The 18,802-nt window shown below is 41.3% G+C and overlaps 1 protein-coding gene across 3 annotated transcripts in view; it reads left to right on the forward strand.

Moving 5' to 3' along the window:
* ltbp1 (latent transforming growth factor beta binding protein 1) overlaps positions 1-18,802 on the forward strand; it is a 125,208-nt gene that overhangs the window by 42,264 nt on the left and 64,142 nt on the right. For all 3 annotated transcript variants that reach the window (XM_034122360.1, XM_034122368.1, XM_034122374.1), the window contains exon 5: positions 9,235-9,402. In XM_034122360.1, coding sequence (XP_033978251.1) covers positions 9,235-9,402 — 168 coding nt within the window. The remainder of the gene's footprint in view (positions 1-9,234; positions 9,403-18,802) is intronic.

An 18,802-nucleotide genomic window follows, 5' to 3' on the forward strand; every position in this document is an offset into this window, starting at 1 on the left:
TGAACACATGTCCCTATGTCCCTGCCCCTCACACCAAACTTACAAGGAATATTGTGATACTGTTTACTATAGCTGATGTCTTATTGCATTTTTCTCTGATTATAATTTTCCAATATTGTGTTTTTAAGCGTTATCATTTGTTAGAAATGATACTCCAGACATCTACGCGTCATCTAAGTACAATATCAACCCAGTATGACTACAAAGTACTTTCCACATGAAAAATATCAGATGAAAGTAGGCTGTTTGGTTATGTGTATTAAAATAGAGGTTCAGTAGCATATTTGATGGAGTCTGAATCTAGTGTCACATAGAATAGAATAGAATCCTTTATTGTCATTATACAAGTACAATGAGATGAGTAGATCCGCTTATCAAATTGTAAACCTTTTGAATCCTTTATTGAATCTATTTAGTTACAGTTTACATTTTTGACTATGTCTCCCTTGACTGCACGTCAGAGCTTATATGTTATCCAAGAGGTGTTGTATTGGCTTCAGTTAAGACTCCAGTGGCTTCCCCACTTGATATTATCACCTCAATAAACAGATGAGTGTGCAGATCATTAGCTACAGCTCATATTGACGGCCACTTGAAACATTGGTCATTTCAAACAGTTAAAGCAATGGTCAGCAACAGCTGAAAATTAACCTACCAAATTATTTGACGCCTTGTTGTCCCTTGCTTACAGTATCTGAGAGTGGGGAGAGATAAAGACCAGCTACTATCAGAGCTCGGGGAATCTGGGTATTTTGGACAACCGGGAACTGAATCCAAAATCCAACCAGATTGCAGCCCCAGGTCTAAATAGTATATCAATGTGGGCCTTCCCTCCCACAGCAGGTCCGTGTATCTACAAATAGCTCTTAAACCACTGAGCCTAAATTAATGGGAATACCATGGCTGGTTCCTGCTCAGCGTGCAGTCAGTGCTACTCTTTGTGAAAGTAGCAGACATGTTTGCTCTTCTAAATCAGGAAGCTGCAGCCTTTCCTTCAGCCTGTCTCACACGACAGACAGCCTGTCAGCAGCTGGCTATAGTGCCACATCTGGGAAAGTTATTCCCCGTCTCCCCGCAGCTATTCCTCCGCTCTCCCACACTGCTGAAACACCCTCAGACAAATGTTAATAGTCTTGGCTCTGACTGAAGGTTTGGGCAGAGAAGATCACCTCCCATCACCACCATGACCAAATAACTGTTCCATGGTGGTATTGATAGCCTTCCACTTATATTGCATTGCATTCCTATTGAATTGTCGAAATCACTGTGAACAATTGAAAAGTTATATAATCAAAATCATTGCAGCTTTGCGTCTTTCTTTGTTTTAAAAAACCTGTTGCCAACATTACTTACAAATTAAGTGAATGTCGACAGCTCAATTAAAGATTGAAATGTGTGCCTAGTAGCACATCATTTAGCCTTTAGCCGCTTTAAAAAAAAAAATTATTATAACTTTTTCTTTACTTTAATACTTTTTAATGCATGTAACATATGTTACATTAAGCTGTCTGTGGCTCTTTTTCTGCTGTACCAACGTACATTTCCCCTCTGTGGGACTAATAAAGGGATTCTGATTCTGATTCTGATTCTAACCTCACAAAGGTGTAGAAATCTAACTCCTCCAGATCTTTTTAATGTTCAAACTTATAGTCTTCGGCCCCAACAAAGCTGACTCAAGTGACATCACTTTGCACCGCTGCCTCTGGAGACACAGAGGGCTTTAGTTTTTTTACATATTAGATTAGAGTACACCTTATTGTAATTGTGCATGGTATGGGTCGTTGTACAAAATGTGGTTAAGTATATATTCTGTACAAACATTGTCAGTTCAAGTATGAGTAGAAGTTTAAGATGTAAATTAGGCAAAGATTAAAGTAAGGGATCATATACAGAATAATCAGCTGGTGGTATGACATCAATGAAATTATTCTATAGATCAATATGCACAGTATTGACAGTAGTGAGCCTCTTCTTCTTTAATGAAATACTTTGGCACTAAATCAAGCAAGCGAGGGACAGGAAGTGTTTCCTAAGTCCAGATAACCCTAAAGAGAACCTATTCATTGATTATCTTCAAGGAGCTGATAGACTTAAGGTGCAAAAACATTACAAATGACTCTTTAAAAGTGTTCTAGGTCAATCCTGACTTCAGCGTCTAGACGTGTTTTCTCGAGATGTTTTCCTGACTCCCTTTCCATATGCTCGACACAACCCAAGAAATCTGCCAGAAATGTGTGCATACGAGGCATAGAAGTGAAGCAGGAGAAGGGAGGGAGGGAACGCTCAGAGGATTTGGAAATATTTGATCATGGCTGATTTTTAACGGCATACAGACGTTGCCACCTGTCAGCCTTATTGAAAGTGACTGTTGTAAACAACCATGAAACACAATCCGTATTAATGTGATTGGATTCTGTTTTAAATTCACAGAGCTATGCCAAAGGGCCCTGACGTACCTCGGCTGTCAGGGTTTGGTATGAAGGCAGGACCCAAATGCAGTACAAAACAGTAGTTTCAACAAAAAGGGGCAGCAGGTGAACACAATAAGACAATCAGGCACAGGAGAGAAACTACAGACAGGAAGTTAAACTAGACAAGGCAGAAAGAGGTAACAATTTCAAAATAAAACTGAAAAATAAACAGACCGTGACAAAGAGAGGCCCTACATTTCATGGACTTTTGGCTGTTCTTTCAGAAATGCAGCAGTTGGAGAGAGAGAGAGCTCTCTGTGCAGCTTAGTTAAGCAGATATTTTAACTAATAGCAATTTAACAGTATAGGACAGCTAAGACAGTTAAAGTGCACCTATCATGCTATTTTTAGGCAATAGCATAGCTCTCAGATATATACAAATATATAAGAAACATGTCTATGAAGTGTTTTGCTCAAAATACCAAACAGATCACCCATTCTAGCCATGCCTCATATCCCTCTATTTCACTTCCTGTTCAAAAGTGCTGATTTTGGGTATAAAGGCCCGGACACACCAATCTGACACCAAAGAACTGACACAGACGGACCCCGACTGTTGCATCGCCTCGCGTCTCTGCGTTTTGGCCATGTGTCGCACTGGAACACACCGCAAAGACTTCAGCCGACGGCCAAGAAGCACGTACGAACTGCGCATGCGTGAGTGGCAATAACTCTCCTTACCAGCAGGCGGCGGTAGTGTGTATTCGTCATTCAAAAGAGGCAACAACCGGAAGACAGACTGCGTGATACACCGAGAGAAGAACAACAGACTGCGTGATATAAACAAACAACAAATAGCGTGTGCGTTCCATTTTCACTCTACAACGAGAAGCTCATGGGGCTTTCCCGAACCTGTGTCGAGAACTGGAGTTAGGGCCCATGTCATGGCCATTTCCACTGATCATAATTCCATTGTTGAGGTATACTAAAATAGATTTATACTGTGCAATTTTCCAAACTCACATTGGTTTCGCATACAGCATCTCTGTAAAGTATGTGTATTCAGCAGTATTCACTCTCTCCACTAAACGGCTCATTGGAGCTCTTGCCCCCACCTCCCTGTGAGCCTAGTGTGCTCCGATTGGTCAGCTCGGCCACTCTGTTCTGATTAGTCAACCACCAGAGAGGCTCCGCCCATGTCTAACAGTGCTTTTTTCGGCTCGCTCTCAGCGGAACAACAGTCTTATAATGGCGTCGGTACAGCCGTATATTTTATACGCTAACTAACCGAACTGTACCTACAACTGTTGTTATAGAAGAGTAAGTTATTTTTACCTGTAATAAACTACTACTGTTTGATGAGAAATCAAATCATGGTTTGCTATATATGAATGATATGTTATAGGAGCAAATAATTCAGGGAAGAAAGGATAGGCCTACTAAGTATTTCCATCAAACTTTATTTTTAGAAAGGTACAAAGTGAACATGCGTAAATATACATATATACACGGCATATCATCCATTCCTCCCCTTATAGGCATTTTCGGCATCTTGCCTATCGCAGCTTTGTAAGCGGCTGCCGGGGCTTTTTAGGACGAGGCATCAGAGTGGGTCATCCCGTGTGTGTGTTGTCCGCCAGATACGCCAGGAGTTTCCTGATCTGGCTGGACGAAATCAAATGCAAATCACAAAATATTAGAGAAACTTAGTTGTTTTAGATTCGTTAGTAGTAGTTGTGGTAGGAGTGTGTATCTATCTAATCTATCTATCTAATCAACACAGTTAGCTTGCCAGCTAATATGCTAACCTACGTTTGCCAGTTGTTCAGTGTAATATGCCAATCTACTATGAACAACAGCTAGTCTAGGCCAGCGCCATATAGATAGATCTCTCTATATGGCGCTGGCCTAGGCTAGCAAGAACATGTTTACAATTGCAATCTTATACGGGTAGTCTGCTACGTTCGGTCATTCATTGTAGCTGGCATGAAAACAATGTTTTCCCTAGCATGTCTAGCTCTAGGTAGCCTAGTGGTTTAGCTATGTAGCATACACGCTATGAACGGTAGCTTGGTAGCATACACGCCAGGAACGCCAACTCTCATGTACTGACCGTACGGTAAATCACCCGGAGTATACTGTCTATGAGTATTTCGTGTGTGAATGCAGACATTCTCCTGCTATGAGATACATGTATGTAAGGCCATCTGCTGATATTAGAGTTGATATATGGAAACGCTAGCAACTTAGTTAGCACAGTTAGCACTGTGTCAATGGCTTAGCAGTCCGAAACACGTTTACACATTTAAACAGTCGTGGTAGATACCTTGTTTGGGAGATATTCCTAACGAAATGAAGTGCCAATCACAAAATATTATTGAAACTTAGTCGTTTTATGTTCGTCAGCTTGCCAGCTGGATTACAATGCTAACCTATGTTTGCTAGTTGTTCAGTGTAATATGCTATAGGCTACTATACTATACTATACTATGAACAACAGATAGTGGTTCATATTAGGCTATCAAGAACATGTTTACAATTGCAATCTTATACGGGTAGTCTGCTACATTCATTGTAGCTGGCATAACAACAATGTTTTCCCGAGCAAACTCATGTCTAGCTCCGTTGTTTAGCTCGGTAGCATACACGCTAGGAATGCCAGCTATAATGTAGTTACGTTTCGCGACTGACCGTACGGTAAATCACCCGGAGTATACTGTCTATGAGTATTTCGTGTGTGAATGCAGACATTCTCCTGCTATGAGATACATGTATGTAAGGCCATCTGCTGATATTAGAGTTGATATATGTAAACGCTAGCAGTCCGACACACGTTTACACATTTAAACAGTCGTGGTAGATACCTTGTTTGATAAATACACAAATAACAATGCAAACTTACAGGTTGTGTACCCGAATCTTCCCCTGCTCCAAACGGTCCAAACAAACTAGGAATAGCATCGTCCTTCAGTTTGAGACCTCGGCTCCACGGGAACCCATACGGCAAAACGCATCGGAGTAACGCAAATGCAACCGCAAAAAACCTTCTGCCCACACGCAATATACACCGGATTGTGTCAAGCTCCACGAGACGGCTCCGTTTACATCCAACCGCTGGAAAAGCTGCAGTACATATGCCGAACCTGTACGTGGCGCTGTAACTTCCTCCACAAAAAGCAGCAACTTCCTCCACAAAAGCAGCGAAGAAGAATGGTTGTCATGGCTGCACTTCTGTTTATTCTCCGCGGTGGGGGCCGAGGGAACCGCGCCGAGTTTTTCGCCGGTCAATGTGTGTTAAAGTTTAAATCTTCATGCTTCCTCATGCTCAGCTGATCCAGTAAGTAAACCCGACAGTAAAAATAAACATATTTATAACTAGTTTAGGTAGTTTGAGAGGTAATTAAAATAGCTAAGGGTGGTGATCTGACTTGAAGTGTGTGTTTTGCTCCCGCTGCATCACAGCCGGAGGAGCTGCGTGTCTCCGTCCTGTCAGATTAGACTTCACTCGCGTTTATGTCCATATCGAGATAAAGATAAATAATCTGAATTCAGTGTGCAGTGTACTTTTGCGGGGGTGAGCAGCAGAGGTGGGGAGAGGCGGGGAGAGGCGGGGCTATGAAACGGATGACCGTATAGGCGACCCCACGGCCCCGTTGGACCCCCCAGAGCGCTCCGTTCCCAGATCTATCCACCTTTGGACCCGTTGTCGTTTGCGGGGTCTGTTTCTACGTTTCCGTTACGGCGTCGTCGAGCTTAAAGGGCTATACGCATGAGAAATATGCGGATTCAACCCGTTTTCGTCCCCGTGGAGCCTAGGCCTCGAATGCTGTGCATATCCGGCCTCAAACTGGGCAATGTTTTGGAAGCTTTCGTCTGTGAAATGCCGCGCACACAGTAACGTTCTTCGAACCTCTGAAGGAACAGTGTTAAACAGAAATTTCAACCACTGACTTCGTCGTGGTTCTTCCGTCGGTAGGACAAACAGCTCAGATTTCCCCTCACATTTCAGGAAACAGGTCCTTGGCATTGGCATGACTGGATCAATTGTGAACTGAACCAGATCCGGATTGGTCCATTTAGTTCCGGGTACGGCATGACATCATGCCGTACCCGGTGTTCTTGAACGTTCTTTAAGTACGCATCACTGTACAATATTTCCCTTATATGGCCTCTACTCAACATAATAAGACACATTCAACTGATATTTAACACTCAACATTCCCTATAACCTTCAACAGCTTTTGGTATATTCCACAATACATCATTTCAAGCATTCTACAAAATACAATTTTGTCCATTGCTGTGAATTCATGTTTAAGGCTCCTTTGAAGTCGAACAACTTGACATGCAATAGTTAACATTATTTAACATATTTTAAATGGGTTGTTTCTATTTAAGTTAAATTGTACATGTTTCAGATGTTGCAATGCTCTTTAAATGTTTATTACGTATCATTTATTGTTAAACCAAAGGGTTTATCCTAATGAACTTAATAAAGTTGTTAAATTGCTGTTTGCTGTCAGACTATCCACCATTACTTCTCTTCTAAACCAAACACTTATTTCATCAGTAAACTCACTAAATCAACACATTTGGAACTCACCCTGTCGGTTCCCTTATAATGCTACAACCACCGTGTGTTGAAACCTGAAGAAGAGGGTTAATTTCTGCTAGCTGTTAGCTATTTAGCAGCCATTGTTGGTTGCACTGAATATCATTATGAGTAGTAGCAGAAAAAAGAAATGTTCAAGTCAGTCTGCTCTGATTGGCTTACAAAAATAATTGCGAATGTAGTTCTCAGGCCGTGGGTGAAGAAACTCAGACTTGGGGCAGTATATTTGGGTTAGGTGAATGAGCCTGAATCTGATCTTGGGAAGGGCTTGTAGAATCCCATGTTTTCTGACCGAGGTAGCCCGAAAAGAATTGACTGGGTTGTGTTATTTGATAGTTTGTAGGCTGTTAGGCACACCAGACACTAAAATGTATGTGCACAAGTAGAGAAAAGGGCACTTAATAATGATCTGTCCCCTTAAATGAAGCAGAGTCTTGACTTTCCCCATCGAGCAGGTTGTAGGTAGCTTGGAGTGTCTTATCTAGTAGTTCTTTTAATCCTCTCAGGATTATAAAACATTACTCAGCAACTTGGCTTCCCTCCATGCGTCTCCACTGTAAGGTTTGAACAGCTGACAGCCCCAGACAGGCACTGAGGGCTGGAGACACTGGAGGGTCTGGAGCTGACACAGGGACAAGAACCACCACAGGGGAGGAGACATACATTCAGTCAAAAATAATAGAGCAAACATTTAAATGAACCTCAAGTCATACTATGTGCAGGGTTTGGAGGTTTCCTTTAATAATGTAATCCGTTACAATAACTAGTTAACTACAAAATGTAATCAGTAACCCAATTTGAGTATCACAAATATAAAAGCAATGTATCCATCGATTCCCGACCGAGCTGAACGTTTTGATGTTTGAACGGAGTTTCTGCGATGTTGAATGTGGGAGGAGAAGACGGACAAAATAATTGGATGGAATAATAAGAATTTTGTCCGTAGCATAACATAAATACAAGAGAAAATAAATATCTATGAGATGATTTTCTAATTAAGTGTATAATGAAAGACAACAGAACAATGTGACGTAAAAAAAGAAGAAACCAAGATATTTAGGATAAAAAAAGGCCCCTGTTTTAGTTTAACACATGAATTAAAAACAAACACAGACTTTTTCTTTAATCAATCAGGTGTCGACCAACTGCATTCATAAAAAGATATTTAAAACATAATAAAGAAGAACGAAGGAAGTCTAAATGAAAACAAAAATCATAATGCAGGCAGGACGTTTACCTATATACATCTTTATTTTAAAACGTACAGTATTGTAACATTGTAATCCTGCTAGAAATCCTTCTTTTCAAAAATGTACCTGTGATCTGGTGACGACTTTGATTATGTAACCCTAAGGGAATAAAGTTACCTTTTTTTGTATCCTGGTTACTTAATCCCGTTATATGTTATCAGTTACTCCCCAAACCTGCATATATGTCAGATATTAGTGTACCGTATGTAGAACAATGAAATGTGTCAGATACATTGAGCTGGGATCCAGTATCTCTGTCACTCTTTTCCGTTCTGTAGTGACGCCTGGGTGTTTGAGGGTGGGGAAAATCTCAGCAGACAAGAAAAAGGTCAAATAAGCTTTTGTCGGTACAGTACTTCTAATGACTACTGCAACTGATCTCCAAATGAATTCATAGCAGAGGATTTTTGGAGCTCTTTTTTATCAATTTTAGGTGCTAAAGTTCCTGAGCATAGTTTTTTAGACCACAGCGGTAAAACCTAAATAGGTGGATAAAATAGGAAGAAAAACAGAGAGCAAAGAGAGCAGGCACAGAAGCAGAAGGTGGCATGCCTGCTGTTTGTCTGTGCTCATATGCCAATATCCACCTCAGAGACTTATAATGAACAATTGGAAGACATCCCAGAGTTTTGTTTGCTGACTTCTGTCTCTCCCAGATTGTTTCTTTACTCCTGCTCATGTTTCAAAGGAGCCACTGGATTTAGGAGCAGAGGAGGAGAAACAGATAGAGAGGGGTAGTTGGAAGTGAATAAGTGCAGGGAGGAGACAGATCACACATTTTTTAGAATTTTTAAATTACATAGTACATTGTTGCTGGTGTTTTGACTGGAGCCTCACCAGTTGATGGTGACAAGCTTAAACTTGAAAGTGCTTGAACGTTTTCCAATGGATCAAAGAATAACCAAACTTCGCCTGCTCTCCCTCCCCCTCCTCTTGGTGTCCGCCATGTTTTCTGTGGCAGTGGGCAACCATACAGGGAGGATCAAGGTGGTCTTCACACCCACCATCTGTAAACTAACCTGCATCGGAGGAAGATGTCACAACAACTGTGAGCTGGGAAACACCACCACCATCATCAGTGAGAACGGCCACGCCACCGACACCCTGACAGCACCCAACTTCAGAGTAGGTGAGTGATCCTGACACACACACACACATACACACACACACACACACACACACACACACACACACACACACACACACACACACACACACACACACACACACACACACACACACACACACACACACACACACACACGCACACACACACACACACATTTTATTATAGCTTTTCCACGACAGACAAACATAGAATCACAGTATTTAGGTATAGTACATGGATCTAACACATACAAGACATACCAATGGTAGTAGTGAGGTTAGAGTGTTTGTATTTCACCATAGGAACACATGCATGAACATGATCTTACATCAGCACATGCCTAACCACAACACATAATTATAGCTTCTTTGCTGTTTTATAGAAAAGCATTACTTTACAAGAACATACACGATAGTTTACACCTGGAGTAAATACATTTAGTCCAATAATGACTTTTGTTTTATTACAATAGAGGAGGCATGGTGCTGTGCTTCAATTTGTCCCATATACCATTCACACCCCTGTCAGGTATGACAGCCTCCTCCATTCCTACAGGGTTCAGAAAGTGCTCCAGCCATCTAATTGCATTTGAACAATTGTGCAGGACGGCCAGCAAGCTTGTAGCTATAGTCATTGAAGCTTTGTATATTTAGTCACATCCCAAAGAGCCTTGACAGCGGGACAAACCATATTGAGCCCAGAAAAGGAAAGTTATTAAGGGCTGTAAATATAATAAGCCTATGTCTAAAATGGACAACATTGTTAGGAGATGTAAACTATACAGCGATTCTGCACTGCGGTCAACTCCGCCGTCTCTCGAGTTTGTTTTTTCAAATCAGCAGCTCTTCATTTTTTTTCCTGCTATATTTGACGAGTGATACAAATATTTTTTACCACAAGTTCTTAATAAAACTGACACTGTTGGACTCAGTACTAGTTGACTGCTACCAGAAATAATATGAAGTACTTTTACTGTGTACTTTTTGAGTAATCCTCTGTCAAAGTCCCCTCCATTGTAGGCCTACGTATAATCAGGGTTGGGTGTACGGAATACATGTAACGGCGTTACGTAATCAGAATACTCTCTCTCTCTCTCTCTCTCTCTCTCTCTCTCTCTCTCTCTCTCTCTCTCTCTCTCTCTCTCGCGTGCAGATGCAGCGTGTCTGTGAGGCCCCGCCCCCGCACGCAGATGAGAGAGAGAGACTTATCTTTTAAAATATATTGAAAGTTAGAAACGGAGATGGTTCGATAAAATGTGCAAGATAACGTTTATGTAGCATTTCTTTATTGTTGAAATGATGACATTTCATAGCGGAATAAAATCAAAGTGAATGGCCTGCTGCTGCTGAATGCATGGGGCAAGTGACTGGAACAAGCTTTTCAAGTTATTACACCGTTTCAGATAATAATAATAATAATAATAATAATAATAATAATAATAATAATAATAATAATAATAATAATAATAATAATAATAATAATACAAATAATAATAATAATAATAATAATAATAATTCATTCTATTTAGAGGCGCCTTTCAAAGTACCCAAGGACACCTGACAATTCATAAAATATTCTAAGGAAAGTTTTAAGACAGTGCAAAAGGACTGTAACAGGGAACACGTTGGGAAACAGGAGACATACCGTAGCACAGTGAGTAGGCTGATCTGAACAGGTGGGTTTTGAGGAGGGACGTGGTGATTGTGTCAGACTGTCGGATGTGAAGGGGGAGAGAGTTCCATAGTTTGGGAGCAGCTAAAAGCTTGATCCCCCATCGTGACTAGGCGTGGGGGGGGACAGTTAGCAGGCCAGCAGAGGAGGAGCGGAGGGAGCGAGAGGGGGTGTAGGAGGTCAGCCAGATAGGTGGGGGCCAGGTTGTGGAGGGCTTTGAATGTGAGCAGGAGGGTTTTGAAGTCTATCCGGTATTTTACAGGTAGCCAATGCAGATGGATGAGGATGGGGGTGATGTGGTCAGAGGATTTGGTGCGGGTGATGATCCGGGCAGGGGGGGGTGCTAGTTTATTTTCCGACCCGCCCACTTCGGTACCGGCCCATCGGGATTCGTCCCGAACGTCCCGATGGCCAGTCCGCCACTGCTGGTTGGCCTCTTACTATGCTGCTGTCTTTTAATATATGATTATTTCTCAGCCGCTAGTTCGTTCCTTTCTGGTAGCAGTCAACTAGTACAGAGTCCAACAGTGTCAGTTTTATTAACAACTTGTGGTAAAAAATATTTGTATCACTCGTCAAATATAGCAGGAAAAAAAATGAGCTGCTGATTTGAAAAAACAAACGCGAGAGACGGCTGAGGTGACCGCAGTGCAGAATCGCTGTATAGTTTAAATCTCCTAACAATATTGTCCATTTTAGACATAGGCTTATTATATTTACAGCCCTTAATAACATTCATTTTCTGGGCTCAATGTGTGTCTTGGCCGTTTTCGTTGTGATCGCTAAATTCACGTCGTTTCCCCTTGTTTATAATATTATCACAGTTCCAAGCAAACGAGTGCTTTTGTTTTGAAATCACATCCGTGAGTTTTGCCCCGCACCTCGCTCCAATGACCATTCGACCATTTAGTAAGGTAAAAAACAAAAAGCAAAAACGTCTCTCAGATAGAGATGGGTGAGTCCTGATTCATCCGGATCATTAACCCGGATCCCGAACTTCCTTCACTTCCTGCAGACTTGTGGGGACTCAGAGCCGTAACCGTATAGCAGATCCAGAGATCCAGACTCGTCATGCACGAGCATAGCCGCAACTGGGAAGTCATTTTACTTAGGGGGTGCGGACAAAAGTGGGGAGAGATTACAGCAGTAACATGACGTTTTTCAAATGTACACCATTTGCAGCCCCGCCTCCAGCACCCCTACTTCCCGCGGCTAATGGCTATTGTGCACGAGTCAACAGCAGACTCAGAGATTCGCAAATCCTGACTCACTGTGCAAAACATAGCAGACTCGTGCGGACTCAGAGCCGTAACCGTATCAGCAGATCCAGAGATCCAGAGATCCAGCAGACTTGTCGTCATGCACGAGTCAACAGCAGACTCAGATTCGCCAAATCGCAAAATAACCCTTTTTTTTTGTGATCAACGTTTTTTATTAAAGCAAAATACACTGTGTAGCGGAGGTTTATGTAACGTTAGTTTAATATGCTCGTGAAATGCAACACGTTTTCGGTTTCACCGGTAGGATTTCTATGCTCTTGGTGATGCTGACTCATATGACTCAAATGTCTCGTATGATCCGGATCTCTTCAATGACTGACTCAGAAGACTCAGAGTCCGTAAAAGGATCCGGATTTGCCATCTCCTCTCAGACACTCTTCCGTTTACTTGTTTAATAAAGAAAAACAAATGGTCCGAAGATACACGGATTGATCTCCCTCCATCATGTTGATTTGAATCAGAAGTTCTGAACATGAGCCCGCCCCTCTCGACCTTCTGAGCCAATCACAGCGCGATAATGACCTGCCTTCCGTTTCAACTATACTCCTTCCGTTTCCACTATACTTTCTCTCACACATACATACATTCATGTCTTCAGACATGCATATATTATTTATAATATTAAATGTAAACATTGAATGAATGTGCACAAGAGCAAAATGTATAAATGTGTGAGTGAAAAATGTATAATATGTGAGTGACAATGTATGAATGTGTGAGTGTAAATATATATGTATATGAGAGTGAAAATATATGTATGAAAAGGGAGAATGTATGTGTGTGAGAGGACCAGTATGAATTACGGCCTGTACCGCCCCTCATACAGTGCTGTGGTTTGGTCGAAGACCTGACTGGAACACATCGAAACAGTTGTTTAAATGCAAGACATTACTCAGCTGTTCAAAAACAACTTTTTCAATGACTTTACCTAGAAATGGCAGGTTTGATATGGGCCTGTAATTGTTCATTACTGAAGCATCTAGATTATTCTTTTTTAAGAGCGGTTTAATGACTGCAGTTTTCAGGGCCTGTGGAAAAATACCTGAGTGAAGAGATGTGTTTACTATATGAAGTAGATCTGAGGCCATGCACTGAAAAACATTTTTGAAAAAACCTGTTGGTATAATATCAAGGCAGCAGGAGGAGGATTTGAGATGTTTTATAATGTGCTCTAGGTCTTTATCATTAATCTGATGGAATTGTGTCATGGTGTTTGAATTGATTTTAAGTGGACACAGGGACAACACATTTGCTGTACCTGATACAGAGGCACTGACACTCATTGCAGGCCCTGGTGGATAGAAGTTCAGAGGCTACTGACACTGGGGGGTTAGTTAGTCTGTCAACGGTAGCAAACAAGGCACGTGCGTTGTTTTTGTTTTTGGCAATGATGTCAGAGAAGAAAGACTGTCGTGCATTTTTCAAATTATATAAGCCAAGTCTCTCTTTATAGATTTCAAAATGAACCTGGAGATTTGTTTTTCGCCACCTGCGTTCAGCTTTTCGACACTCTCTTATATCTCTTATATGATAGACAGTTTGTCTGTCAGAAGTGTATGTTAGATATCCCTTAGTTAACATTGTAGAAACTGTACAAACAGGCCTGTGTTATGGAGCATGGTGTGGGTGTTCTGTAATGTGTTACACAGACCCTGCAAACTGTGTCTGAACCTGCGTCCGTCCTTACAAGGACTACATCTCTCACTCATGCAGAAACAGGGGAAGAGCGGAACAACATGAATTCCTGTCTGACTCAGCTGAACAAATTAGTACCACTGTAGTAAAAACAGCTCACACAGAAAACACACACTGTTCTCTTTGGGTGACCTGGATGGGTGCTGTTCATCTGTGGGATGGATTTTCAGAGTCTGGGTTCAGCCATAGCAGTTAACCCTTGTATGGTATTCGGGTCTGTGGGCTATTATTTAGCTAAAGAAAAATGATATGACAAATTATTTTTTCAAACCCACACTCAATGGCCTTGGCTCATTTTTCATCAGAACACATTTTCAATGACCACCCACTGTACCCCCCCCCCCCCCCCCCCCCCCCCCCCCCCCCTACACATTTACATTGCATACATGCTGTTCGGGGTTTGTCTGTCGTGGAAAAGCTATAATAAAATGTGTGTGTGTGTGTGTGTGTGTGTGTGTGTGTGTGTGTGTGTGTGTGTGTGTGTGTGTGTGTGTGTGTGTGTGTGTGTGTGTGTGTGTGTGTGTGTGTGTGTGTGTGTGTGTGTGTGTGTGTGTGTGTGTGAGACTTTTGTGTTTCTGCCCCTGCCACAAGGTTGCAACATTGTTGATAACTTCAAGCACAGACACCTGTCTGCTCTCACATTCCCGCATTATGTCTTGCGGGAACCAATCTTTATTTTTTTCACTCTAAGTGTTCTTCCTTCCTCCCTCTTTCTCAGCCATGTGATCGGCTGCAGACCAAGTTAAGGAGCTTGGTAGTTTAAAGTTTATTTGCAGTCCAGACGGAGCTGGAAAGAGCCAAGACAGAATGAATCCCACTTGGCTTGTTTATCATATTTACCTAATGAGAGGGGCAGTTAGGGGGAGTGTTGATTCATGAGACAGTGGGAGGAAGGGAGGATCGTTAAAATGCTGACAACACATGACCGCATGTTGGCCAAGGAACAGAGCTGGCTATGTCCAGAAGACATGGATGAGATCAGCAAGTTCTCATAAACTGAGAAATAGAGATACACTTTTAAGGTGTGCAAAGTACCAACCTGTTTTGTAATTGTACTTATTGTGTTGTTTTACAAACTACTTATGTTTAAATCAGAGTGAAACAAACTATCTTTTTAACTACATGTAGTCCAGTAGTTCATCTGATCAATGCCTCAGGGCAGCAGCTCATCACCGGAGAACTCTGGAGAGCAGCCCAGCTCTCATCCATCTGTCTGATGCTCTCTCTGCTCTATGTCTCTTTGTGTTACAAGGTTTGAGTTATATAATGGTCAGTGGTGTAAAGTAACAAAGTCGATTTACTCAAGTACTGTACTTAAGTACAATTTTGAGGGACTTACTTAAGTGTTTAAATGTTTTGCTACGTAATACTTCTACTCCACTACCATTCAGAGGTAAACGGTGTACTTTGACTCCACTACATGTATACCTTTAGTTACTTTACAGATCTGGATGAATGATGTGAAATATAATCAAGTGTTAAATCAGACTTTAGTTCCACCTGGAATAAATTCACAAGCTACCCTGCTAGCTGCACCTTTACCAGCTTTGAGAACACTTTCATGATCAATCATTATAAAATATATCATATATATTATTCTGAAATGGACCAATCTGCACAATGACTACTTTTACTTTTGGCACTTTAAGTATATTTTGATGCTAATACTTTTCTACTTTTACTTGAGTAACATTTTTGAATGCAGGACTGTTACTTTTAACAGAGTATTCCTAAACTCTGGTACTTTTACTCAAGTACAATATCTTAGTACTTCTTCCACCTCTGATAATGGGGCACTTTAAACCAAATGCACAGTTTTACTCTACTTTTAGGACTGATACTTCATTTGAAGAAAGATATTGCACTCTTTAATCAGCTGGAAATCTTCTGTTGGCCCAACTTTTAGTGCAAGTGCAAAGTTTGGAGTTGCACACGAGACTATTGGCTTGTTGAGCTATTCAATAATGAGCAAAGCAGCTGGTCACCTTTCTGTCCAACCTGCTCCTAACCCGTGATGTCACCAGAAGGTACAACAATATATGATGATGATGCTGCTGCTGCTGATGATGCTGCTGCTGATGATGCTGAGGATGATGATGAGGATGAAGATGATGATGATGATGATGATGATGATGATGATGATGATGATGAAGATGATGATCTCAAAGTGGCTAATGTTTTTGGACTGGAATTGTGCATTTGTATTCAATAAACTGTAAAATTCAAAGGGCATTATGGGAAATCCCTGGACACCCCTAATCTAAGAGCTGATATGGTTATCAAACAGGTTCTCATAGACAATCAATGATAGTTCTAGTCCAAATATGAATAATACCAGGTTAATTATTTAAATGTCATTAAACGATGATGGATTATTGTTATCTCTTGTGAAGCCCTGACACTCTAAATATCTGACAAATGAATATTAAAACTTATTTCACAGTGTATTTATGGCTATTGATGTTTTGAATTTCTTTAAATTAAGAGTAACGAACCAGACACTTTGTATGGAGCAAATGCATATGGTTGCATGCCTAACAAGAGTTAGTCCCTGTACTTTCCCCCTCTCCCGTCAATGAACAAAAGGAAACATTTCACATGGCTTTAGGTAATGAATTTTGATTTGCTTGGAATTGTTCTCTGTGAAAAGAAACCAAACTCATCCACTAACTCAGAACAGAGCTCTATCACCGGTGGTAGAATAAAAGCCTGAATTCTTAAGCTTGGCGTTGAACAGCAACATCCCAGAGGCCTTCACTCTAACTCACCCAGGTCACTGTGCCAGCCCCTTCCTGTCAGTGGATCCTTCCCCACATACAGGAGGCAGACAAGAAGCAGCAAGTAAGAGCAGAGAAAATCCCATCCAGCACCGGGGCCCCTCAGGGTGCTCTCCACTTCCCACTGCACTTCTTTATTGATGCCAATAACTGTAACTCAGGAGACCTGTTTGTTAACCACTAAAATGTTCATATGATACATCGGCCTCATTCTGGATGATAATGAGCCCTCTAAGGCGTGCTTTTTTTTACATTAGGCTATAATAAACATTGACTTGACTAGACTTGATGGGTGTGCATAAAGAACAGCTGCTCCTCTGATGCTGTCATAACAACCTGAAGCTGAGCTAACTCTTATTTCACTTACTTCCTGCTTGACTGCACTTTCAATCGCTTTACAAACCCTACAATCTGTATATTCTGTATATACAGTAGATATACATGCATGCATTTACCACCCACTTTATCCATTCAATATATTATTCTTGGCACATTGTTATATTGTTAATTAACATACAGAATTACTTGTCTGAAGACGTTTTATGTTAGTGCTTGCAGTTTATTTCTTAGCTCCATTGTTTTTCGGAAACATGTTTTAGTGTACGGTCAAATTCTAAAGGTTGTGACACCATCTGTCCTTTTGAAAAAAGTTGGGCCAAACCCAAGCATCCCCACCAGCAGGAGCATATCCCAATTGTCACTCTACTGCACTCACACATGTGTGATCGGCCTAATGCTTGTTTAATGTCAGCATGTAAGCATTGTCATTGTGTTAATGCAGGTGGTAGCATTTAGCTCAGAGCATGTATGACTTTTAGTCTTGTTTTATACTCATTCTTTGGAATAAGTGATTTATTTGCCAATAATTGTTTATAAATGTGATATTTAAAGTGTTAGAACTGACAAGCACATGGTTTTGAGGAGCTGTATATTAGCCATGTCCAAACAACAGCTGGGAACAGGAGGGTAAAGTTTCAACATTTAAAAATCAAAGTCCATCTGTAGTGACTGTTGCTTTAGTAGCAGCTTTATTACTGTCAGGGCGCACATATTGGATGATCTGCAACTAAACTATGTTAAAGGGTATTTCTGGGCCATCATCCTGAGACAAGGGCTTACAATCCCTGAGTACATTTAAACTTTCTCTTCGCACTGTCTTTGACAATCAGGTGTTTTGGCATGTTTAGTTTTCCACATGTGTTTTCCCTGACCACAGAAGAAAAAAGGTGTTGACCTGTTTTTCAGTGTTGATTTGGCCAGTTCAAGACAGGAAATGAATTGGCCAATTGATGATAGTTTGGTGATGGCAGAAAGTATTTGGGGAATGACTTCATACCACTTATAAGGATTCTTTTTGAAATCTTTATGATTCAGCCTGCTGAATGTGTTTCCTCTTTGGCCCTGTGCAGTCCATGGAGGCAGGATTTAAGTGGTGTTTTTCCAGCTCCTCTCCCAGGTGCACACACCGGCTGCTGGGCTGAGAGCTCTCTGGCAACTCAACTCCTTCTTCCTTTATTAAAGACACCTGGAACTGCCAGTTCATTCTTGCAGTCCAGACACTATCAAATCATTTTGGGAGATAGCGTCATGTATATAATGACTCCTGCATGTATGCAGCATATTTTGATGCAGCCACAACACAACAAGGGCAGGAACTGAAAAATACGAGTTTTTTGATATACTTAATTAATGTCTTTTTTTTATAGTGAAGGTGCAGACTGAACAGATGAGCTTTCAGTCTGCAAGGGGAAATGAGCTTCTGCTGTCCTGATGGTCTGGACAGCAAACAGTTATGATGTTTTTGCAGTAGTCTTTGTAGTGAGGGAGTAGAAAGCCAATTGGGAATAGCAGTGTTTCTTGGACAGGTGTGGGGGGGTATATTTTCACCATGTGCTGTATATAGTGTGGGACTGAGCCAGTACTGTAGGCACCAGCGTCTTCATGTACTGCAGGGTCTGAACATTCACAGTGGGTGGTCTGTTTTCTTTGCTGAGTGTA

Source organism: Trematomus bernacchii, unplaced genomic scaffold, assembly GCF_902827165.1.
Source record: "Trematomus bernacchii unplaced genomic scaffold, fTreBer1.1, whole genome shotgun sequence".
Taxonomy (NCBI): domain Eukaryota; kingdom Metazoa; phylum Chordata; class Actinopteri; order Perciformes; family Nototheniidae; genus Trematomus; species Trematomus bernacchii.